General features: G+C 48.7%; 2 protein-coding genes across 8 annotated transcripts in view; one reads left to right on the top strand and one right to left on the bottom strand.

The window, feature by feature from the left end:
- The window catches only part of SLC25A25 (solute carrier family 25 member 25), a 33,406-nt gene extending 23,966 nt beyond the window's left edge, over positions 1-9,440 (bottom strand). For 2 of the 4 annotated variants that reach the window (XM_004005609.5, XM_012162251.4), the window contains exon 1: positions 9,105-9,440. In XM_004005609.5, coding sequence (XP_004005658.2) covers positions 9,105-9,359 — 255 coding nt within the window. In that variant the 5' untranslated portion in view covers positions 9,360-9,440. The remainder of the gene's footprint in view (positions 1-9,104) is intronic. The other 2 variants (XM_042245655.1, XM_060413779.1) reach the window with 2 other exon arrangements.
- Positions 9,441-10,318: 878 nt separating this feature from the next.
- On the top strand, positions 10,319-15,353 carry NAIF1 (nuclear apoptosis inducing factor 1). 4 transcript variants are annotated; one of them, XR_006059078.1, is made up of 4 exons: positions 10,319-11,063; positions 13,033-13,559; positions 14,489-14,719; positions 14,804-15,353. XR_006059078.1 is itself a non-coding variant. In XM_004005612.5 (2 exons), the coding sequence occupies exons 1-2, from the start codon at positions 10,553-10,555 to the stop codon at positions 13,503-13,505; spliced, it is 984 nt and encodes a 327-aa protein (XP_004005661.1). In that variant the 5' UTR covers positions 10,319-10,552; the 3' UTR covers positions 13,506-15,353. The 4 variants fall into 4 exon arrangements, 1 of the variants encoding a protein (XP_004005661.1); XR_001036357.4 differs by having other exon boundaries at positions 13,033-14,719; XR_001036356.4 differs by having other exon boundaries at positions 14,489-15,353.
- The last annotated feature ends 8,580 nt before the right edge of the window (positions 15,354-23,933 follow it).

The raw sequence follows: 23,933 nt of genomic DNA on the forward strand, positions 1-23,933 counted from the left end.
AAATTTGTTGTTGTTTAGTCGCCATGTCTGACTCTTTTGTGACCCCATGGACTGTAGCCCGCCAGGCTCCTCTGTCCATGGGATTTCCCAGGCAAGAACACTGGAGTTGGTTGCCCTTTCCTTCTCCAGGGGATCTTCCTGACCCGGGGATTGAGCCCGTGTTTCCTGCACTGGCAGGTGGATTCTTTACCACAGAGCCACCAGGGCAACAGAAATGAAATGCAACTTATGTGTTTCAGAAATGAAATAATCGTATGTGTCAAAGAAGAAACCAAAGGAGAAATGAAAAAGTATTTTGAATGGTATGAAACCACCACACAGCAAAACTTGTGGGATGTAGCCAGAGCAGGACTCAGAAGAGAATGCCTACATCCCAAAAAGAGAGGTCTTAAATCCATGAGCTGTTTCTGCTTACCAGAAAACAGATTACACCCAAAGTCAGCAAAAGAAAAGACATAATAACTAGGCAAGGAAGAGACCAGGCCTATTTATCCTAAAATTTCCTTTGACCAGCACCTGAGACAGCAATCAATGAAAACATATTCAATTTGCATTCTTTGCCAATATTTTGACTTTAAAGCAACCTTTCTAGTACCTTTGATTTCCTTGTGGGTTAATGCAGTTCCTCTCTTTCCTTCCATGACAGCATCACCAATATATGGTCGATCATTAATTTCTTTCAGTCACTATAACACAACTCCACCTCACTTAACTTTCTTGGGGGACCCCTGATATCCAGAGACAGGACTGGAGAGTATAACCCTCCTGCAACTGTAGATTTATAAACATCAACAGAGCCTGGTTAAGCTGAGGGTAATCACCTGCAGAAGGAACCCACTCTTCCAAGAATCTAGAAAACAGACTTAGGGATAAAAGTGTGTCTCAGGATCTCCTATACTTTTCAGAGAAAACAACAAATTCTAATGGAATGGATTCCCAATGGGAACCTACTCTAAAGTATCCTGATGAATTGCCCTAGGTATAGAGGCCCCTGGGACATCACAGAGAAGGACAATTGGAGGTTCCTGAGGGAGTCTTACAACAGTGCAGAGCACTCTCCCATGACTGACTCCAGGGTAATGCCCCCCCGTCTGCTGTTTACCAGTTTCGCTACCTACAAACCATCTTAGAATTATGATTAGCATTAGGAAGAGATGTAGTCAAAGGGGTGACTACTAACACTTTTAACCAAAAAAAATGAAGCCAGATTTTATTTGACTGAAAGCCAAAATGATTTGATTTGAAAATGAGAACTGCCTTGGCTAATGAGTTATGTGGAGGGTAACACATGAATGGGTCGAATCTACAAAAAACTCTAAGGTTTTGACCAAAACTGAAACCCACAAACTAAAACACTGAAACCAGATATACAGTACGCCAGAAATTATATCCTCTGCAGCTACCAAACTTAGGACAAAAATTTTTAGATGCCAACTTAATATGCAATGGGGTACATATTTTTTTACATATCCTTTTGAATGGTGCAGGAACAAGACTGTGAAGGATCTCTTTATACACTAGTAGTATTGATTTGCTGTTTCAAAGGCACCACTGTGGCAGGTGACTTACCTTTCTCTGAAATGAGTTAACTGGAGACTTTAAATGCTTAGATCGCGGGTGTTGTCCCATGCCGTCCCATGGCAGAGGGGGTCTTAGGACGTCAGGCAGGACTGTTAAACAGCTTCCTGCCCTCAACTCAGCCCCCAATTAGATGACGAAGAGGAGCCAGGCACTGGCCTCCTTTGGCACTGAAGACAACAAAACTACAGTAATGAAAACGGTGAAATCCCCTAATCTATTTCCATTTTAGGAAGTAAAACCAGAAAATCTAGCTTTGGCCGAAACTCCCTGAAGGGGACTCCTGTGACTATGGGAAAGAGAAGTGCCCCACAGAGGAAATAGTTTTCTGGACGCTTATTTACTCCTGGTGAAAAGCCAGTCTCCACTGAGGTCCCAAGTTCAAGGTCAATGCCTGTGAACAAAGATGTCTTTTTCTTTTCTCTAAAAGAAAGTCAGGGGTGTGCAAAACTAACCTGATTTTAAGTGTAGGGTTTTGAGATATAGAATGTAAATTAAAGAGCTGGAGAAACAGACAGAATAGAAACACAGCATAATTTTTCATCTTTTTCTGCTCTTATAGGAGCCTGATTCTCCTTTCAGATTCCATAGATGTCAAGTATAAAGTGGGGGAGGGATGGGGTGGTGGTGGTGGGGAGAATATGGTATTAAGCCTGGCCATATAAACACCCTAAGTCACCTAAAGTGATCAGAAATTTCTCAACCAACCCAAATTGACCAGCGGGAGCCAAACCAGCTTACTCGTGGAAGCCACACTTTCCTAGTCCTTCTTTGCTCCCACGTGAAATGGCAAGCCAGCAGATTATTAAAGCAACAGTAGATGTCTGCAGTTTCTTAAAGCTGATTTCAGAATTGCCCTCTAAAACCAAGATCATCTGAATGAGTGTGAATACACGTGCATTTGTGCTAAATCGCTTCAGTTGTATCCAACTCTTTGCGACCCTTTGGGCTCTTTGGAGCCCACCAGGCTCCTCTGTCCATGGGATTCTCCAGCCAAGAATACTGGAGTGGGTTGCCATGCCCTCCTCCAGGGGATCTTCCGGACACAGGGATCGAGCCGGCATCTCTTACGTCTCCTGCACTGGTAGGTGGGTTCTTCACCATTAGCGCCACCTGGGAAGCCCTGAGTGTGAATGTAGCTGTCACCAGTCTCCTCCTCTGTCCTAGGGGAGGACCTCAGAGAGAGGAGCTCACACAAGGGGTGTGAAACCCACCAGATGGACGGCTGCTTTCTTCAGCAAATACACATCAGAGCTGCTCAGGGTGTGAAGGGCAGATGGGAGACCTCCATATAAGAATGACTGGTTTATATCAAGTCAGCACTTTAGAAACAATTCAGAAAAGGAAGTTTTTAGCTACAGAATCATTTACCAGATCCTTTTTTATATTGCTTTTATAGGCTCAAATAAAAGCCTCTAGCCAAAGGAAAAAACCACCCAAGATGTAAAGGAAGAAAGGAAAAAAGTTAACCATGTCCATTAATGTATCACTAAAGGCTTCTATGGGGATGTAATCTCTCCCTTGGAAGAGGCCCTACGTGACCGCATAAGATGTTTCAGTAAGACCCTGGACAAGTTATTTAACGTCTCTGACCTGGACAAACCTCAAAGGCCTTTCCATTTCTAACATCTCAGGGGTTCAAACTCAATCCAAGGCCATCAACTAGAAGCAACAGGAGGGATGGTAAAAAGGCCAGGTGAGGATGGTGAAGGCGGGCATGGTAGTGGGCTGGGTTTAACCAGCAGGACTCTTCAACTGCATCGGACCAAAGACAAGGAGGCAACACTCTGTGCTCATTCTGGGTGATCCAAACCATGCCCTGCTCTTTATTTTCCCACTGGCATTTCAAAATTCTTTTCTTTTTTTGCAAGTTTTCACACACAATGGAGGTGGTTTTTCCTTGTGTTTGGTAAGAAGACTCCAGCCCAGGAGGAGGGAGGGCTGCAAGAAAGAAGGCAGGAGGCCAGGGGTGGCTGGAATGTGGGAAGCTTCACAGACCAGCAGCAGGAACAGAGAGAGCCACGCGGCAACCGGCCCCCCACCCACCCCCGCCACTCCCCCCCACCCCCCGACTCTGAGAACATAAGCCATGAGTCACCTTCTTTTCAAGCTTCCCGGCCAGGAGTTTAAAGCAGATAAGAAGCAGCCTTCCGTCCTACCTTTGTTATTCTTTTACTTTAAAGGAAGGTGCATCTTAAGTGAACCCCTTCTTTTTTTAGATGCTGTGTTGAGTCTTTCAGAGTCTAGAATGGACCTATTGCTTCCTGAACACCATGGGGGGAGGTCTTAAAACACTTAGCTGATGTCAAGGCACAGATACACGCCTGTCACAAACTGTGAAAATAAAGGCTGCAAAGTGTTAAGGGCTACTTAAGTACCGCCAGCCATGGAAGGACAGAGGCCGCATAAGCTGAGCTAAATTGGGCCAAGAACAATTATCCTGGGTTCTGCCACTGACTCTGCCTTCAACCAACCAGACCTTGGAACCTCAGTCCCACTTCTACAAACTAATGAGGTTAGTGAGACCATCTCCAAAGGTGTTAAGCTCTACTTGAAGCTTTCAGATCATCCGTGGCTCGTGAAAGCACAACAGGCTGACAAGAGCGGTGCTCACGGGGGCCCAGGTCCACCCTGGGAAACATCTGGGCCAAAGACATCATCGTGTGTAGAGTAATACAACCGCTTCTTGGAAATCTCCTGCCAACAGGGTTTCTTTCTCTCTTTCTTCTGTTTTGATCTTTCTAAAGGCTGTAGGGCCCAGGTTTTCCGCAGCCCCATCAGCTGGCAGGAGACTGTGATGCACACCCTTTATTACCGACACACCCTTTACAACCACATCCCTTCTTTCGAGTCCACTTTTCACCTCAGTAACCTAAGAAAAAAATGTAGCTGATTACCCCCAACTCTGGGCATCTTATTTTCAAAGACTCCCTGGGAAAAGGTCATTTTGGGTTGAACCCTGTCGCAGGTTCTTTATGAACTTCTTTTAATTCAGCCCCACAACAAGCCCACTGAACTAGGTATTCCTCCCACCAGGATAAGGAGACTGAACCTCCTACACAGCCTGGAGAGGTTGAGTAACTTGCTCAAGGTCACAGAGCTCGCAAGCAGCTAGGACAATACCCAAAACCAGGTTTATACTGCAAAACCTGTGCTGGGTTATTATTCAAAAGTTTGATTGAGATATAATTTGTAAACCGAGGAAATCACCCATTTGAGTGTCTAATTCAGTGGCTTTTAGTATATTCAGGGATAACTGCAATCATCATCAGTTTTAGGCCACTTTCATCACCTCACAAAGAACCCTCACCAACCCACCCCTCAAAAGAAACTCCAGACTTATTATTAGTTATCACCGTCTTAGCTCTCCATTGCCCTCCACTCCCTGGCCCAGGCAACCACTAGTTTATTTTCCGTCTCCACTGCTTTCCCTGTTTTGGACTTGCAAGGAAAATCTGTAGTCTTAACTCCAGGGCACACTGCCTCAGAGAAGGGTGCAGGGAAGTGTGGACACGTGAGATGGGCAAAACTAGTGAGCAGCAGCAGGGATTACAGGAAGACAGCTGCCTTCCGGTAAGACAGCTGTTTCCAAGCACCCTTAGATCCCGTTTCTAGGTTGTTCCTGAAGGTATACCTGGGGCAAATGGGTAACAGACGCAAGGAGACAGACTTCAGTCTGATCTGAGAAAGAACTCAGACGGACCCCAACTCAGTCCACAAAGGAAAGGGCTGGATGGTCCTCTGCAAAGGAGGATATCACTGGAGGAATGCTGGGTGGGAGGCTGGCCTACGATGACCAGTGACCGTCCAAGACTAAATTCTTTGGCTCTGCCAAATTCACATCAGTGAAAGAAGAAACGGTTAAAAATGAAAAGTCAGCTCAGATTTAATGAGACTAGTCCCCTTGGAGTGCAGTTTTATTCACTGAATTCATCCCGCGGCTATGTACTCAGCTGGACCAGAAATGAATACTAGCAAAATATTTGTTTCCCTCATTCCCCTGTGGTTTCTGTGAGGCTTCAACAATTGATGGCTCTTTGAACATCAAAGGAATTCACCCACTGAAGCTCCAGGTCAGGCCCACTCTGGTATGTTCTTATTTAATACTTGGTCTAAGGATCAGGGTACCGGGCTCCACCTTTCCAGATATCAACTAATTAAAAACAAACATCTTCTAGCCGAGTTGATGATAATTCCTCCAACCCAGGAACCAATTTTACAACATAACATAATCAGTTAATTATGTAAAGTCAATCTAGCCTGCGAATGGCATTTTTCCATTTCTATTGTGCCATTCTATTATACTGAGTTATGTCTCCGCCCTTTCCAGGGAAAAGGGTCTTTGTTTTGTAGAGTCTCTTACCTAAGTATGACTATTTAGGCAAATACCTGTCCCACAAATGGCCAGACACTGAAAAGGTATACAGTCCAGCAGTAGCATATGATCCAGCAATGCCAACTTGACATTATTCCAGGTCAACAGAGATTGCTTCCTATACACTGCTCAGGTCAAGGAAAGAGTTAGGAGAGGGCAGGCTCTCATGTTTGATAGGATAATCTCTGAATAACCCTGAAACCTATTTTGGGAATAAAAGATGTGGTTCTAAACAGATGGGGACTTCCCTGGTGATCCAGTGGTTAAGAATCTGCCTTGCAATGCAGGGGATGAGGGTTCGATTCCTGGTGGGGGAACTAAGATCCCACATGCCAAATAAAGATCCCGTAAGCCAAATAAAAGGATCATTCTTCAAGTTCTCCCCAAAGCCCAGCTTGTGAGGCTTAAACTAGATGGAGCACACGCAAGTATCTTGAGTCAGCAAACTTGACAGTACCATCATCTAGAATCCTCACTTGTATCAAACACCAGCCACTGAGGAGAGTCTCTCAAGCCTCAGCTAGAGGAACAACAGCTGACACGTCACCCAGCTTGGGTTCTTTTCTTAATTGGCTGCCTGAGTTCCAGCCTATGTTTTAAATTTGTTTTCAGACAGAGATTTTGTTTGGTCACATGAAAATGCCTTAAATAGGCAATGCTATAATTAGCTCTCGCTGGAGTCTCATCTCCCAAAGCTGCTACTGTGGTCGTCATCTTCTTTCTGTCTTTAATAAACTCTTCCCTTCTTTTGTCCCGGGACAGGCTTCCTGCTCACATGCCCTTTACAAAGAAAATTTCTCTGGCTGGCTGTCATTGGTGTCTCTGGCCCATTGCCATTTTAAGTAAAATTTCCTCGACTGTTCCAATTTCTTCTGAAACCAAGGGAGATGCCAAAAACTGCTGGCTCATTTCTAAAGAAAGCTCAATCCAGTGGCGGTAAGCTAGTGGGAGGCTCTGTGTAGTCACAAGGCCTGGGTTTACCGGCCGCCCACTGATAAACCTTCACGGCTGATTCCTTTGCAAACCCGAGCACCTCAGACTGGTCCTGTGGGTTGTATGGGGCAGCTGCCAGAGTTGGACGTTGTGTTTTTCAGTGCCTATTCCCGTGGCAGGTAACCCATTTTGAACTGAAGGGCACCCCCCCCCCCCACCAATTCTCTCTTGCCTTTGCTACTTCTGCAAAACTGCAGCACTAGTTTTTCCGTGTGTAGCTAATACTGATAACTATTGCAGCAGGAAGTGGTAAGGGGATTCGTGAGGCAGGGTGTCTTCCTGTGGCCCAGCTATTCACAAGAAGGCAGGTTCTCTCTCTCATACTTAAAACTATGTGCTTGCAGGACTAGCCTGTATTCCTCCACAGGTAATAAACGAATAAAATGAATCATCCCCAATCTCGCAAAGCTGTATAATTTCACATTCATCAGCTGAAAGAGTTGGTAGAAGTAGGCAGAGTCCGTACGAAAACCACACACTGAAAGGAAACTTACTCCCTGAGTTAGAAATCGTGGAGCCAGTGTGACTCCAATGGGCTACACTCCTTTTGGTTAATCAAAAAAGTTTCAACACTGGAAAGAAAATGATCACTTTCACCTTATTTGCCCTTAAAATGTACATTTACTACCAAAAAAAAAAAAAGATTTGGATCCATGGCAGAAATCCATGAATCATAAAAACACTGACTCCAGTGGAGGTGTAAACATTGAATACACTCCTGCAGCCCAAGACCCTCCATGTAACCTGGTGGCTAGGTTCACAGAAGCAGAAAGGCTCACCTAGGCCCACACCTCCCTGAGCCCATAAGTCACAGACCCTCTGAGTTCAGCCATTTCATCTTTCCAAGTGATTTATTCATCAGTTACGGACTAGAAAGTATTCAGCTCAGTTCTGTGTAACACTCACTTGAAAAGACTTAAAAAAAAATCTTGCTTCTAAGCCTGTTGGACTTAACCCAATGATTCTACCTTGCATAGTGTTACCCTTGGTCTCCCTAGGCTGATCCTAAGTAGGTGAAATAGCTTGGATGTTGAGCCAAGATACTCTGAACATGAGCTTAAAACTTAAGGTACACCTACCTGAAAAATAAATTGCTTAAATTCACTGGCATTTTACCAATAACTTTTTTCACACTTAGCTATGAGATTCTCTAATTGCGGTATATACAAATGGACCAAAGGAACTAACTCACAAGAGAAACAGGTTGCTAGGTAAAGTAGTCTTCCTCCAGGTTATACATCAGGCTAAGCCACAATAAACAAAATACTTGGAAAAGGGCAGCTACAGCTACAAAGTCAGATAGGAAAACATACCACAAGAGACAGAAGAGGAAGAAAAGCCTCTGCTTGAGGGTTTCATACAGAAAGGACAGCACATCTCTGTCCCTCCTTCCCCCTTGGCCAGGAGGCCACTCCAGAACAAGAGTAGCAAAGTCTCCTCCTAGGAGGGCCAGGCTTTCACTTTTAGGAAAAAATTTCCCCTGGATTCTTTCACTCTAATCTGCAAGCTTGTAAGAGATCCTGATCCCATTTTCTGGATAACCATGTCAAAGGGAATTGAGCATCATCCAGAAGAACTGTCAGTTCTTACCACCCACATGGCACGATCTGCCTGAAACTCCAGTTCCCATTTTTTCCAACTCCCACATGTTTCTGAGAGGAACCCGATCAGGGCCCACCGCTGGCATGGAAACGTGGGGCCACTGGAAGAGGATGGATGAAACCATTAATGATGGGTAGAGGGGAGCATCAAAGCTTAAGTCTTGAGGTCAGAAGGTGACATACAGCAGACTCTGGAGACCTAGCCTTCTACTTTGGGGAAAGTCCCGGCAGAAAGGGGATTTTCGGCCATCAGAATATCCAAAGGGTACCCACCTGTACCCAGCGAGAGCCTATCCCCGCACCCTCGTCCCCAGCCCAAGCGCCCACAGAGGCCAAGAAGGAGCTCTACTCCCACTAGGGCATCAATGGGGGTGTCCAAGTCTGTCATCCAGGGGTCTCAGCCAGCCCGAGAGGCCTCCACCAAGCCTGCCAAGCTCCAAAGGGCTGCCAGAGAAGCCGGTCGCACAGACCAGACCTGTCACCTGAACCTCCCGGAGGTGCTGGGGCGCGAAAGGGGGTCCTTTCCCCGCCCGCGCGGAGCGGTCCGCGTTGCCTACCCGGAGCTCGCCCTCAGTGCGGTGTAGTCCCAGGCGCCGAAGTCCCACGGCCAGGTCGTTGACACACAGCCCGCCGTCGCGGTTGACGTCAAGAGTCTGGAAAAGGCTCCAGAGGCGCAGCCGGTGGTCCGGCCCCCCGCAGACGGCGCCGCCGCACGGGTCCACGGACGCCGGCGATGAGGCGGACGACGAGGCGGAGGCGGCAGGGTCTGGCGGCGGGGAAGCCACGCAGCGGCACAACACACTGCTCACCATCGGGCGCGAGGCTGGGGCGACGGGCCGGCGGGGAGAGCGCGGACGACACGCCGGAGTTCTCGGTCGACTAGAGCGGGCTTTGCGATGCCGGCAAGCAGACGGGATGGGCAGCTTCCGGGAACCACGCCTCGCTGCGCGCCGCCTGGATGGCCACGCCCCAGGGTACGATGTAGGCCAAACACAGGCGAGAACGGCCACCGGGGGGGCGGAGCCACCCCGAGGACTGCCCACGCAGCCCTAGGCTACCCGGATCAATGGGGAGGGAGGGGCAATCCCGGCTCAACCTGGGGCCGATTCAAACGGAGGGAGGCGGGGATTGGCTGAGTCGGGCCAGAGAGAAGAAATCACGCTGCGATAGGCAGGAGTCCTGTGATTGGCAGGCGGAAAGCCCCGTGTCCTACTTCCATTTAGCAACGCTGTTTATCCAGCGGAATCCTAAAGACGCGAGGAGCCGTCGTGTACGGAGAGATCGTCATCTCAAATAGGATTTGCTTGAGGAGCGATTGTGATCTGCGGTTGCCAAGGCAAAATTTTCGCCCTGGGCAGAATTAAAAAAAAAAGTTAACTGGTCAACGGCTCAAGGCCGAAAGCACTAGGGATCCTCAAGGAAACCTCCGGATTTTGGTAATCTAACTCCCTAAACCACCAATAAAATAGTTGAATTTAACGGCGTAAAAGTCGTAGTCATGTGATTGAACGACAGGACGACTTTCCAATGGGGGTGAGTAAAGACTAGATTGGGTGGGGCGCTCTGTAGCGACAGACACACCTTTAGACCAATGATCAGGCGAATTCCAGTAAGTAGGCGTGCCCTTTAGCTGAGCGACAGGTCAAAAGAACCAGTGATCGATGTGATGTCTGAACCGCGACCAACCGGGAGGGCGGGTCTCCCTAGAGAAGCTCTGGGAGGCGGGAAGAGGGGAAGTGGGCGGATCTCCGCACACCCCGGCGGAAGAGGCAGATTCAGGAAGCCATTACGCAGCTGGCTGGCAGCGGCTGGGCAGGTCGGGGCTGGGCCCTACGCACTTTGCGTAGCGAGGGGGGTTACCAAAGGCCTGGTACTTGGCCTTGGACCAGCCCAGCCTATCCCCTGTAGGGGGAGTGGGTGAGTAGCGAGGCTAAGGAAGACAGAAGGCGAATTGGGGCAGTTTAGGGGATTATAGTTTCTTTAAAAAGCCGGATTGGGAGAGGCCATGGCCGTTCCCGCCAAGAAAAGGAAGATGAACTTCTCTGAGCGTGAGGTGGAGATCATCGTGGAGGAGCTGGAACTGAAGAAGCACCTGCTGGTGAACCACTTCAACGCCGGCGTCCCTCTGGCTGCCAAGAGTGCGGCGTGGCACGGCATTCTGAGAAGGGTCAATGCCGTGGCCACCTGCCGCCGGGAGCTGCCCGAGGTCAAGAAGAAGTGGTCCGACCTCAAGACCGAGGTCCGTCGCAAGGTTGCCCAGGTCCGGGCGGCCGTGGAGGGTGGCGAGGCCCCAGGGCCCACTGAGGAAGATGGAACAGGTGGGCCCGGGACAGGCGGTGGCAGTGGCGCTGGTGGCCCCGCTGTAGCCCCTGTACTGCTCACCCCCATGCAACAGCGCATCTGCAACCTGCTGGGCGAGGCCACCATTATCAGCTTGCCCAGTACCGCAGAGATCCACCCCGTGGCCCTTGGACCCACAGCCACTGCAGCCGCCGCCACGGTCACCCTGACACAGAGTGAGTGACCTCTCCCACCCAGTCCGGCGTTCCTAAATGGGAAGGGCCAGCAAGAGCTAGGGCAGCCCAGGGAAGGTTGGCTGCCAAGGGTCAAAGGTCAGATGGGAGTCTTGGACAACCAGGAGGCCTTCCAAGGGCTCCCCAGACAGAAGTGATCTTGTTTTCTCTCTGAGACTTCCTCAGCACGCAGTCTGGACTTCTGAGAGGCTGGCTTGCCCTCCACTGTTTTGCCACCATTTGCGTCCGTGACTGAACTGTTTGGTCCTTGAAGACAGAGACCATGTTTATATTCCCACAGGACTTATCCCAGATCCTGGCGCCCAGTAGGCAGTCAGGAGATATTTATTGAATGAATAGGCAGATGGACATTGACTCTGGACAAAGACATTGTGGTTTTCAGTGTGAACATCATCAGGCACTGCTGAGGAACCTCCCAGTTTCTGGTGTTAATCTACCCCTCCATTCACTCATCAACCATTAGTGCAATTCTGTGCCAAACCCTGGGCTCGGCGCTGGGATTCCCAAGGTGTCTTAAGAGATAGGCCGGTTATATTCTCCGAGGACAGATAGAGGGACACATATATGAATAACTCCACTGTCAGTAGGGATCACTTAAGGACTCAGAAGAGAAAGGGGACTTCGGGCAGGGGTGGAACACACAGTTGATTTGGGCATTAAAGGGTGGGGAAGAACTGATCTTTCCGACATGCTTGGACACCCAAATAGCCCCACCAGAGTGCCTTCAAAGGTTCTCAAGCTAGGAATGACAATGAAACTAGTTGCTTGGATTTTTGAGTTCAGATAAGGTTTGCACCAATGACTGTTAATGACTGTCAAGTGGTCTTTGTGATGGGCTGGGAACTGAATCGATCAGTAGTTTCTCAACTGGGCTTCAGAGAACTGTGTGTGTGTGTGTGTGTCTGTGTGTGTGTGTCTGTCTGTGTGTGTGTGTGTGTGTGTCTGTGTGTGTGTGTGTGTGTGTGTGTGTGTGCCATAGATATGGAGGTGGGAAACACTGGTCTAAATCAGCTGCTGTTCTGTAAGAGGAAGGACCTTTAGGCATTCCATTGATTAAGGTGATCAAGGAGACAGGGAGGCTTACTGGGGACTTTAACTGCTGCCTCCTTTTCTGCTTGGCCATGAAAGACATGGAAATCAAGAAAGCACTGAAGGAGACAGGACCAGTGGGGTAGCAAACCCTCACCCAGGATGCCTGCTGTGTGCTGGTACTTCCAGGAGCATGTAGCCCTGCTTTTATTGGCCAGAAGCAACCCAGTGGGGTGACTGTGAATACCTTGGACACAATTTTTGGGGGAGACCTGGCTTCCTATATCTGCTGAATAAGCTGTGTGACCTTAGGCAAGTCATACCATGGTGTCTGAATCTGTCTTATCATCTCTGAAAATGAAAGTGACAGTATCTGCCTCTTGGTGTCATTATGAGGGTTCATGGAGCTAAGGAGGGCAAAGGGTTAGCACCATCCGTGCCTAGCACATAATAGGTGCTGGTCTTAACCATTAGCATCTTTGCTTTTGCCTGATCAGGGGCTGACCCTTTGGTTATTAAGTAAATTAAGATTCTAAATCCTTTACAGTCTAGATTTATACATGTGTGCTAAGTCGCTTCAGTCATGGCTGACTCTGTGCAACCCATAGACTGTAGCCCACCAGGCTTCTCTGTCCATGGGATTCTCCAGGCAAGAATACTGCAGTGGGTTGCTATGCCCTTCTCCAGGGATCTTCCTGACCCAGCGATCGAGCCCGCGTCTCTTACACCTCCTGCATTGGTGGGCAGGTTCTTTACCACTAGTGCCACCTGGGAAGCCCCAGATTTATAAATAAAAGGCTATAAAGCCAGGGAGGCTGAATTCTCCAGAACAAGGCTTAATGGCCTCCCCCCTACCCCATACGGCCAGCCTCCCTCTTTCTAGAAAGTGACCTGCCACTGATTTGCTCTTTCTTCCCCACAGTCCCCACAGAGACCACCTACCACACGCTGGAGGAGGGAGTGGTAGAGTACTGCACAGCTGAGGCGCCCCCACCCCTGCCGGCCGAGGCGCCCGTGGAGATGATGGCCCAGCATGCTGACACCTCGGTCAAGCCGCAGGCGCTCAAGAGCCGCATAGCCCTCAACTCAGCCAAGCTGATCCAGGAGCAGCGGGTGACCAACCTGCACGTGAAGGAGATCGCCCAGCACCTGGAGCAGCAGAACGACCTGCTACAGATGATCCGTCGCTCCCAGGAGGTGCAGGCCTGTGCCCAGGAGCGCCAGGCTCAGGCCATGGAGGGCACCCAGGCAGCCCTGAGTGTGCTCATCCAGGTCCTCCGGCCCATGATCAAAGATTTCCGCCGCTACCTTCAGAGCAACATGCCCAACTCCGCCACCGCCTCAGAGCCTGGACAGGTGGCCCAGAACGGGCAGCCAGACAGCATCATCCAATGAGAGCAGGGGGCAGGCCAGCCTTCTGCTGTGAATGGATGACACCGCGGAGGTCTTGTAAGTGGCTTGTGTGGTTGGCCTTGGGCTAGGCCCGGCCACGTGAACAGCTCCCAGTTTGACAGACATTTAGGGGTCCACTGTTTCTGGGAGGTGAAGGAGACTGGGAAAAATAATTTGTTGGGTTCCTGGGGCCCAAAACTCTTGTTACCCACCCCACCCCTTGAGCTGTCCTGCTAAGAACCTGAAGACTGGATGGGTGGGGGTCAGGCGCTGGTGACGGGACCCATGTTGTCATGAGCCAGGGCTTGTGACATGACCCACACTTGGACTAGGACCACCATAAGGAGGGCTCTCACTGCGGTGGGGTGGGGGGGTGCATTTCACAGCTGGGGGCCGGCGCTGAAATACCCGCCCCCCACCCAGGTGCCACCCTTTGGAGTAAAGTAAAGGCAGCGGTGCTGGCAGGAGCACAATAATGTCTTCTTCCTCCCTTGGGAGGCGGAGTGACCCGGTGGGCTTGAGGAGGAAGCCCCGCCCTTTTCTTCTTTTCACTGTGTCTCAGTTCTCAGGGGACTCTAGTTAGGGCCGTGCACTTACCCCCTACCCCCACCGCACCCGGGCACACCGTGTTAGTGCTCTGGACTGCCCCTGCAGTATACCCAGGCTGCAACCGGCCAGGCTCAGGAATGCTGTGTGTGGTGGGGACCAGCCTGACTTCCATCTGGTCTTCCACTGCGTTCCCCGGGCAGCCCTTTGGTGGTCTGTCCCCACAGCTTTTGACTCAGGTCAAGCATCAGGCTTTGGGTGCTGTACGTGTTACTCGTTGCCCCCACTTGCAGTGGCTCTGAGGCCACGGCTTCTTCCAGAAGGCTTTGCTGCGAGCCAGTGGTATTTATGGTACACAAACCCCTCTGGGAAGGCCTGCGGGGCCTCCGAGGGCAGCTCTGGCCACGCCCTTCTTCCTTTCCCCTCTACTGATCGCGCAGTTCCAAAACTCGGTGCAGAAAACAGCCTCCATCGCATCATGCCCTGGACTGCCTTCTCAAAGTTCTCAGCGCCACGTGTTCTCGCGAGAGCCTCACTGACTGGTTGGGTGAATCCGAAGGCCTAATTGGCCCTGGACGTCTGCGGTGGGAGAACTGAAACTGACCCAAGAAGTGGGACCTCTTACATCTGTGCTCGAAGGAGAGCCAACCAACCTCGGAGTGCTGGAGGAGGTGGTATTCCCTGTTCTGTTTTGACGCTTTCTCCCCATTTGTAAGGACTTTACCCAGCTGGCATCTGTCTTGTTTCATTTACAGAATCGCCATCAGTTACTGAGATCCTTGCAGCTTCCCCCGTTCTCTCCCAAGTTTGCCATTTTGCTGCCGAGGAGGTCTTGGCCACACGTTGACCGCTGGTTACAACTCAAGGCTCCAGCTCTCAGCTAAACAAAGAAGGTGCTGCCCTTCTGGCATACGTCTAGAATCGCCCAGCTCCACTGTGGCAGTTATGGGAAGATGCCCCGAGGACGGTTGGGAGATGACTCTTTTAGCATCATCCTTATTATGGGGGACGAGGGCGGTGCCAGCTACAGAGCAAAGGAAAACTCTTCTCAGTGACTGGAAAGCAGCAGCCTCCGGCCACTTGGGCGTCCTCCCTTCATGGAGCCTGATGGCCCCTGAACTTAGGAAGTTCGGGAAATTCCTGAGGGGTTTGCAGCTTGGTTTGGTTTTTCTCTGGGGTTGGCAATCTGAGCCAATATTGTGTCTGTTCCAATTGGGTATAAAGAGGAAGTTTGGATCGCTTTGAGTGCCTGGGTCTTTCCAGGTCATAATTTTAAATTAAAGAAATATCACTTAAAAAAAGAGACATATCTGTGTCTTCATTGGTTATATGTAGAGGAGATAGGGGCTGGCAGAGAGCAGGGCCTCATGGGTCAAATCTGGCCCCCCACGTGCCTTTGTAAATCAGGTTTTACTGGAACACAGCCACATCCCTTCATTTCCTTAATGTCTGGCTGTTTTGCTGCTACAACAGCAGAGTTGAGTGGTTGTGACAGATATCTGGCCCACAAGCCAAAGATATTTACTCTCTCGCTCTTTCCAGAAAAGCCTGCCTGCCTATCCCTGGTTTACAGCAGTGTCTCAGACTCTAGATGAGAATTACTTGGGAGTGTTTGTTAAATATAACCAATCCCTGGCCCCACGTCAAACCTAGATGAGACTCCTGGAGGGAGACCTCTAAGAATATGCATTATAAATAAGTTCTTTGGGTATCCTCATCTTTTCGGAAGAACCGTGGCTCATACATAGACTGGAAGAATTCAGTCTATGAATTCTAAATTTAGCTGGAATCAAGATAATGTCCCAGGAAGGACTGGTTCTCAGGAGTTTCTGCTGAACAGTTGAGAAGTCCTGCTAAGCAGTCCTTCTCACTTGAGAGTGGCCCTCATTCTGGAGGGAGCCCAGCCTTTCTGAGCACAGTTAACAGTCTCTCCAGTATTTAGGGAGAATAAAAACTGACAAGTTACCGAGCCCAGGTCTTGTAAGCATTACTTTATAGACTTCTTGCAACAGCCCCATGAACTAGGTAGTAATGCTGTTTTCAGTTTACAGATGAGGCCACTGAGTATCAGAGAGGTTAAACAATTTGCCTAAAGCCACACAGCTGCCTTATACACTGGGGTAGCCTATAATCTTTAACTGCTGTTCTTTAACTTTTACTGCTCTGATCTGGCGGCTGGTGAGATGTGAAATCACTTAGAAATGATTTGAGCCTGATCTTGAGTTTTTAGGTCAGGTGAGAGGCCCAGGAGGCAACTTATGTTGTTCTTCCTGGCACTTAAGAGGGAACACAGTGACTTCTATTCTTTGTAGGCTTTGAACTTATTCTTGTAATAGGAAAAAGGGTGGTTTTAACAGAATTAAATCCACTGCACCTTGGGATGCCCCTGGTGGTCCAGTCGTTTAAGACTCCACGCTCCCAGTGCAGGGGGCCCGGGGTTTGCTCCCTGGCTGGGGAACTAAGATCCTGCATGTTACATGGCGTAGCCTAAAAATGAAATAAAAAAATAAACCCAATGCACCTTGATGGTGCTGGTGAAGAATGGTCACGTATATGAGGGTGATTCATTCGGAAACCTTCCCTGAAATGTGGAGTTTTGTGAAAGTGACATCTTCTGAGCTACTGAAGCTTACTACTTCAAGACCTGCCACATGCCGGATCTTAGTTCCCCAACCAGGGATTGAACCCACACTCCCTGCCATGCAAGCTGGAAGTCTTAACCACTGAAGCACAAGGAAGTCCCAAAACCTTTTACATTTTAAATCATTCTGATAGAAGTTTCTCATAAAGATTCTCTTTGTGAGCTATATTTTACCCAGATGTTTCCTGTTCAACAGAAATTGCACACCAGATCCGGAGAGGCAGTGCTTCCACGTGTAAAGTCCCTGGGACTAGGCAGGTTTGGGCTTGAGATCAACTCCACCCCTTATTCACTGGGTCTCTGGAGTTTTCTGAGCCTCAGTCTTCTCAGTTCTAAAATGATTATGATGAATAATAATCCCTACTTGACCAGGGTGTTACCAAATATTGTTCATTTATTGAACACTGACCGTATCTAGACCCTTTTCTAAGCCCTGTGCGTATTAACTCATTTCATGAGACCATGTATGTAAAACACCTGGCGTGTGCCTGGGACGGACGTAGCATGTGCCAGTAAACACTGGCGGCTGCCATTGTCAGTATCACAAGTCTGATATTCCAGAAAGCTAACTCGTGCATCTTTTCTTGAGATCAAAATGGGAGCTTGATGGCTTGATGGACTTCTGGGCCTTCCCAGGTGGCTCAGTGGTAAAGAGTCCACCTGCCAATGCAGGAGATGTGGGTTCCATCTCTGGGTCAGGAAGATCCCCTAGAGGAGGGCATGGCACCCCACTCCAGTATTCTTGCCTGTAAAATCCCATGGACAGAGGAGCCTGGTGAGCTACAGTCCATAGAGTCACAAAGAGTCAGACACTACTGAGTAACTGAGCACAACAACTCAAGGACTTCCCAGACGGTCCAGTGGTCAAGACTGCGCCTTCAACAGACCCTGATGCTCGGAAAGATTGAAGGTAGGAGAGTGGGCAACAGAGGATGAGATGGTTGAATGGCATCACCGACTCAATGGACCTGAGTTTGAGCAAGCTCTGGGAGATGGTGAAGGACAGGGAAGCCTGGCATGCTGTAGTCCATGGGATTGCAAAGAGTCTGAGATGACTTAGCGACTGAACTGAGGTCTGGTTGGGGAGCTAAGATCCCATGTGCTTCACAGCCAAAACACCAAAACCTAAACGCAGTACTGTTTAACATATTCAGTAAACATGAAAAAAAAATTATCTACATCAAAAAAGTTAAAAAAGTGGCTTGAGTAAAATCAGAAAAGATGTACAAGGAGCGAAGAGTAGGAAGGATTGAAGGGAGAGTGGGGGATGGGAACCAAGGCCAGGATGGGGAAGATCTGCGCACGGTGGTTCAATCGAGGTGTCAAGTGCCGGGATGTGGGAATCCCCTGGCGGTCTATTGGTTGGGACTCTGTGCTTTCACAGCCAAGGACCCAGGTTCAATCCCTGGTTGGAGAACTAAGATCCCACAAGCCATACAATGCAGCCAAAAAAAAAAAACCACAAACCCAAAACACACACAAAAAAGAGCTAAAATGCCATGAGTCACAGTAGACAACCCGCCCAAATGGGAGGAACAGACAAGGCTTTGATCACTGGCCGTGATGATGTAAGCAAGAAGGGAAAGTGACAGCTCTCCCAGCGTCACATTTTTGCCAAAGCACAGGGCTGGGCAGGGTCAGATGGGTTTCAGGTGGGAATCATTTCACTGTTGAGAGAAGCCCCTGCTTCATGGACTTGTGTGTGTGTTGGGGGAACGAGAACAGGAAGGCCAGGAGTGCGAAAGCGCTGAGTCAGAGCAAAAGGTCTCCCCACTCCTCCTGATAAGAAGGAGAGTCTTGGCAGAAGCGTCTGAGGCCTCCGAATGGAAGCACCTAGGCTAGGAATGCAACTTTGCCTAAGAGCATGTAAGGCCTGCCATATAAAGCTTTCGAAATGGCCTATAGTTGTGCCTGGAAGATCACACATTGGTTTGTGGCCAGGAGCTGGACTCCTCATAAGTTTGTCTCAGGTCTTTGGAGTCAGCCTGCCTCTTACTGGCTGTGTGCCCTGGCATGAGATCATTTACTTTCTCCAAGCCTTGGCTTCCTCATCTAAAAATCCTCGGGACTTCCCTGGTGATAGAGTGGTTAGGACTCCATGCTTCCAATGCAGGGGCTCGGGGTTCCATCCCTGGGTGGGGAACTGAGATCCCACACACTGGGGGTGGCAGGGAGGTTCAAGAGGGAGGGGATATATGTATACATAGAGCTGATTCACTTTGTTGTACAGCAGAAACTAACACAGCATTGTAAAGCAATTATACTCTAATAAAAAGATAAAAAAGTTCCCAGGTAAAAGGAAAAAAACTGAGTTTCCAAAAACTTAGAAAGAAGTTCTCATTCTTGTGTATTTGGATCTGTGGAATGAAATTTTGTATCAATGGCAATTATATAAAGGTATATTTGGGTATTAATTATATCAAATTAATAAATGTAAGCTATCAAATTAAAAGATCCCACATGCCTCATGGTGCAGCCACATTAAAAAAAAAAATCTTTCTCTAATGAGATTGGTATCAAAAGTTTACAAGCTAATGCTCATATTTAACTTATATGCAGAGTACATCATGTAAAATGCCAGGCTGGATGAAGCACAAGCTGGAATCAAGATGCTGGGAGAAATATCAATAACCTCAGGTACACAGATGATACCACCCTTATGGCAGAAAGCGAAGGACTAAAGAGTCTCTTGATGAAAGTGAAGGAGGAGAGTGAAAAAATTGGCTTAAAATTCCGTGTTCAGAAAACTAAGATCATGGCATCTGGTCCCATTACTTCATGGCAAATAGATGGGGAAACAATAGAAACAGTGACAGACTTTATTTTCTTGGGCTCCAAAATCACTGCAGATGGTGATTGCAGCCATGAAATTAAAAGACACTTGCTCATTGGAAGAAAAACTATGACCAACCTAGACAGCATACTAAAAAGCAGAGACAGTACTTTGCTGACAAAGGTGCATCTAGTTAAAGCTATGGTTTTTCCAGTAGTCATGTATGGATGTGAGAGTTGGACTATCAAGAAAGCTGAGCACCAAAGAATTGATGCTTTTGAACTGTGGTGATAGAGAAGACTCTTGAGAGTCCCTTGGACTGCAAAGAGATCCAACCAGTCCATCTTAAAGGAAATCAACCTTGAATATTCATTGGAAGGATTGATGCTGAAGCTGAAACTCCAATACTTTGACCACCTGATGGAAGAACTGACTCCTTAGAAAAGACCCTGATGCTGGGAAAGATTGAAGGCAGGAGGAGAAGGGGACGACAGAGGGTGAGATGGTTGGATAGCATCACTGACTCGATGGACATGAGTTTGAGCAAGCTCTGGGAGTTGATGGACAGGGAAGTCTGGCATGCTACAGTCCATGGGGTCACAAAGAGTCGACACGACTGAGCAACTGAACAGCAACATCTCTCTCTCCTCTCAACCAACCCCACCTTCTCTCTCACCTGGATTACCCAAAGCAGCCTCTTCACTGGCCTCCCTGCCTCCAGACCCTTTAAGGGATGGTATTTTGCAGTAAATCTAGCCAGGCCCTTCCCTGTTCCACCCCTTCAATGACTTTCCTTAACTCTTGAAATGAAGTTTAAGCTCCTGAACGTAACCTACAGACCTGAGCTGATGCTGGTTCCAACCCTGTACTCCGTTCCAGCCACACTGAACGTTTACTTCCTGGTCATTTATATCTCAATAAAACCAGGGGTCAGGGAGAGAAAGTTTACTTCCTTAAAAATGTCAGGCTCTTTCAGCCCTCCAAACCTTTATCTTCGCTGTTCCTTTTGCTCAGAACAACTTTCTTGCTCATCCCTTACCCAGTTCCTACTCATCCTTCACATTCAGCTTGGGTGTCACTCCCTCCAGGGAGCCTTCTTTGATCACACCCTGTGTTTCCTCCCTCGAACTGTGCTATAATTGCACTTGTTTTTAAATTTTATTTTTAAAATGAATTTTTATTGTGGTATAGTCCATTCTGAAGGAGATCAGTCCTGGGTGTTCAGCTAAAGCTGAAAAACTCCAGTACTTTGGCCACCTCATGCAAAGAGTTGACTCATTAGAAAAGACTCTGATGCTGGGAAGGATTGGGGGCAGGAGGAAAAGGGGACAACAGAGGATGAGATGGCTGGATGGCATCACCGACTCGATGGACATGAGTTTGAGTGAACTCCGGGAGTTGGTGATGGACAGGGAGGCCTGGCGTGCTGTGATTCATGGGGTGGCAAAGAGTCGGACACGACTGAGCAACTGAACTGAACTGATAGTTGATTTACAATGTTATGTTAGTTTCTGCTGTACAACAAAATGGATCAGTTATACGTGTACGTATAACCAGTCTTGAGATTCTTTCTCCAGGTAGGTCATTACTGGTAGCTCAGTTGATAAAGAATCTGCCTGTAGTGCAGAAGACCTGGGTTCGATTCCTGGGTTGGGAAGATCCCATGGAGAAGGAAATGGCAACCCACTCCAGTATTCTTGCCTGGAAAATCCTATGGACAGAGGAGCCTGTAACCCAATGGCTACAGTCCATTGGGTCGCAGGAGTCAGACACAATTTAGAGACTACACCACCACCACTCTTCTTTAGATTCTTTCCCCATGTAGGTCATTACAGAGTACTGGGTAGAGTTCCCTGTGTTATACAATAGGCTCTTCTTAGTAATCTATTTTATACATAATAGTGTCTGTATGTCAGTCCTAATCTCCTAATTCATTCCTCCCCTCTTTTGAAAAAAAAAATTTTTTTTTTCAATTTTTCATTTGAAAGTTTCATATGAAAATTTCAGTTTTCATAGTTTGGGTCCTGCTAGAAATAGAGACACAGATGTAAAGAAGAAACTTATGGATCCTGAGGTGGGGAAGGAGGGTAAGATGAATTAGGAGGTTGGGATTGACGTATATACAGTGTGCTCAGTCTTTGTGACCCCGTGGACTATAGCCCTCCAGGCTCCTCTCTCCATGGAATTTTCCAGGCAAGAATACTGGAGTGGGGTGCCATTTCCTCCTCCAAGGGAATCTTCCCAACCCAGGGGTCAAGCCCACATCTCTTGCATTGGCAGGCGAATTCTTTACTATTGAGGCACCTAGGAAGCCCATATATATACTCTGCTACTGCTGCTAAGTCGCTTCAGTCGTGTCCGACTCTGTGCAACCCCATAGACGGCAGCCCACCAGGCTCCCCCATCCCTGGGATTCTCCAGGCAAGAGCACTGGAGTGGGTTGCCATTTCCTTCTCCAATGCATGAAAGTGAAAAGTGAAAGTGAAGATCCTCAGTCATGTCCGACTCTTAGTGACCCCATGGACTGCAGCCCACCAGGCTTCCCTGTCCATGGGACTTTCCAGGCAAGGGTACGGGAGTGGGGTGCCATTGCCTTCTCCAGTATATACTCTACTATGTATGAAATAGACAACTGGAACTTCCCTGGTGGTCCAGTAGCTAAGACTCTGCGTTCCCAATGCAGGGGGCCTGGGTTAGTTTCCTGGTTAGGGAACTAGATCCCAGATGCCACAACTAGGGCCCGTTGTGGCCAAATAAATCAATAAAAATAGACAACTAAGGAGAAACTACGGTATAGTTCAGGGACCTCTATTCAATGCTCTGTGGTGACCTACACGGGAAGGAAATCTAAAGGGGAGATACATATATATGTGTGTGTGTGATTCACTTTGCTGAATAGCAGAAACTAACAACATTGTAAAGCAACTGTACCCCAGCAAAAATTAACAAAATAAATAAAGGTTTGGGTCCAGCTATAGAAGAGTTTCTCAATCTCAACACAATTGTCATTTTGGACTGGATCTTTCTGTGTTGTGGAGGGCTGTCCCATGCCCTGTAAGATGTTTAGTAGCATCTTCATCTCTGAACACTGGATACCAGCAGCATATCTGCCTCCAGTTGTGACAATCAGAAATGTATCCAGATATCACCAGTGCCCCTGGGGCAGGAGGTGTTCTTAAAACGTCTGGCTAAGGACCACTGTCCTGGAAATTCCCTGGTGGTTCAGTGATCATGTTAGGGGAAGCACACTGACTGAAACCACCGAACCTGACCCCGCACCATAGTAACCACTGGTGTGAGTTATTTTATGACATGAGGTCCTAGTAAGGAACATGGAACTAATAAGCCACCACCAACCTGAAGAATTCAGGAAAGGTCAAAAGGAGACACCACATGTCCGACCACCTCCCAGAATCCTTCTCGCTGGCATCCATCTTGGCTGAGCAATGTGTGCACCCCTAGGAAGGACTCCGAGTCAGAATGATGGGCCAAAGACAACCCAGAAACTAATCCCATCACCACGAAACCCCAGACTGTAAGCCACGTGGCAGAGCAGTTCTCCTGGGTCCCCTACCCTGCTGCTCTCCGCCCAGGCGCTCTCCCAACAGTCTCCTGCTTTGTCAGCATGCGTGTCTCCTCAGATAATTCATTTTCGAGTGTTAGACAAGAGCCCCCTCTTGGGCCCTCAAGGGGTTCCCCTTTCTGCAACAGTCAGGACTTGACACTTTCACTGCTGTGGCCCGAGTTCACTCCCTGTTCTGGGAACTAAGATCCCGCAAGCTACTGGGCGTGGTCAAAGAATAAAAATAAAGAAGAACAACGGACCTCCAGCAATGCCATCTGTCTTACACTTCCTTATCCAGAGCATAGCACAATGCCTGGAGGTCTATTTAATCCACTTTTCATTGCGGTCTTGGTTGCCTGACCGTCAACAGCATTCCTGTCAGATGTTTGGCGTTTCCCCCATCAGTAGATGAAAGCATTAACGCCAGGACTCTCCTGGTGGCACATCGTTTGTAAGTGGCGGAGCTGGAGTCCATCTCAGGCGTGTCTGGCTACACAGTCTCCTCCTTATGAGTCAGCCTCCCATGAGAGGCTGAGCATGAGTCACCTTCTGGACCTGTGGCCTGGACCCTGGACCTGTGACAGATGTGTCAGGAATCCCACCTGGAGTGGCCCTGCCCCACCTGAGTGCTGTGACCTCAGGGCAGGTCACACTCCCCACTGGGCTGCAGGGTTTCCCCTGCTATGCCACCCCTCTTGCTGAGAGCTGATGAAAGATACGTAGAGTAGGTGAGTGATGGGAGGGCTGTCTGGGCGAGGGGGCTCTGCACAGGACCTGGCCTGTAAAAGGTAAGGGGTATGAAGAGAGGAGGGGGCCCACCTGAGACCCCCACCCCTACCCCCTGACAGCACATTCTCCAAGGGTTCTGCTGATGCTGAGGTCTACAGCCACTCAGCTAAGAAGCCC

Source organism: Ovis aries, chromosome 3 (genome assembly GCF_016772045.2).
Source record: "Ovis aries strain OAR_USU_Benz2616 breed Rambouillet chromosome 3, ARS-UI_Ramb_v3.0, whole genome shotgun sequence".
Lineage (NCBI taxonomy): Eukaryota > Metazoa > Chordata > Mammalia > Artiodactyla > Bovidae > Ovis > Ovis aries.

Coding starts and splice junctions, on each gene's coding strand:
- NAIF1 (XM_004005612.5), top strand. CDS start 10,553: ATGGCCGTTCCCGCCAAGAAAAGGAAGATGAACTTCTCTGAGCGTGAG. Junction 11,064..13,032: donor CACGGTCACCCTGACACAGA/GTGAGTGACCTC, acceptor TCTTCCCCACAG/TCCCCACAGAGACCACCTAC.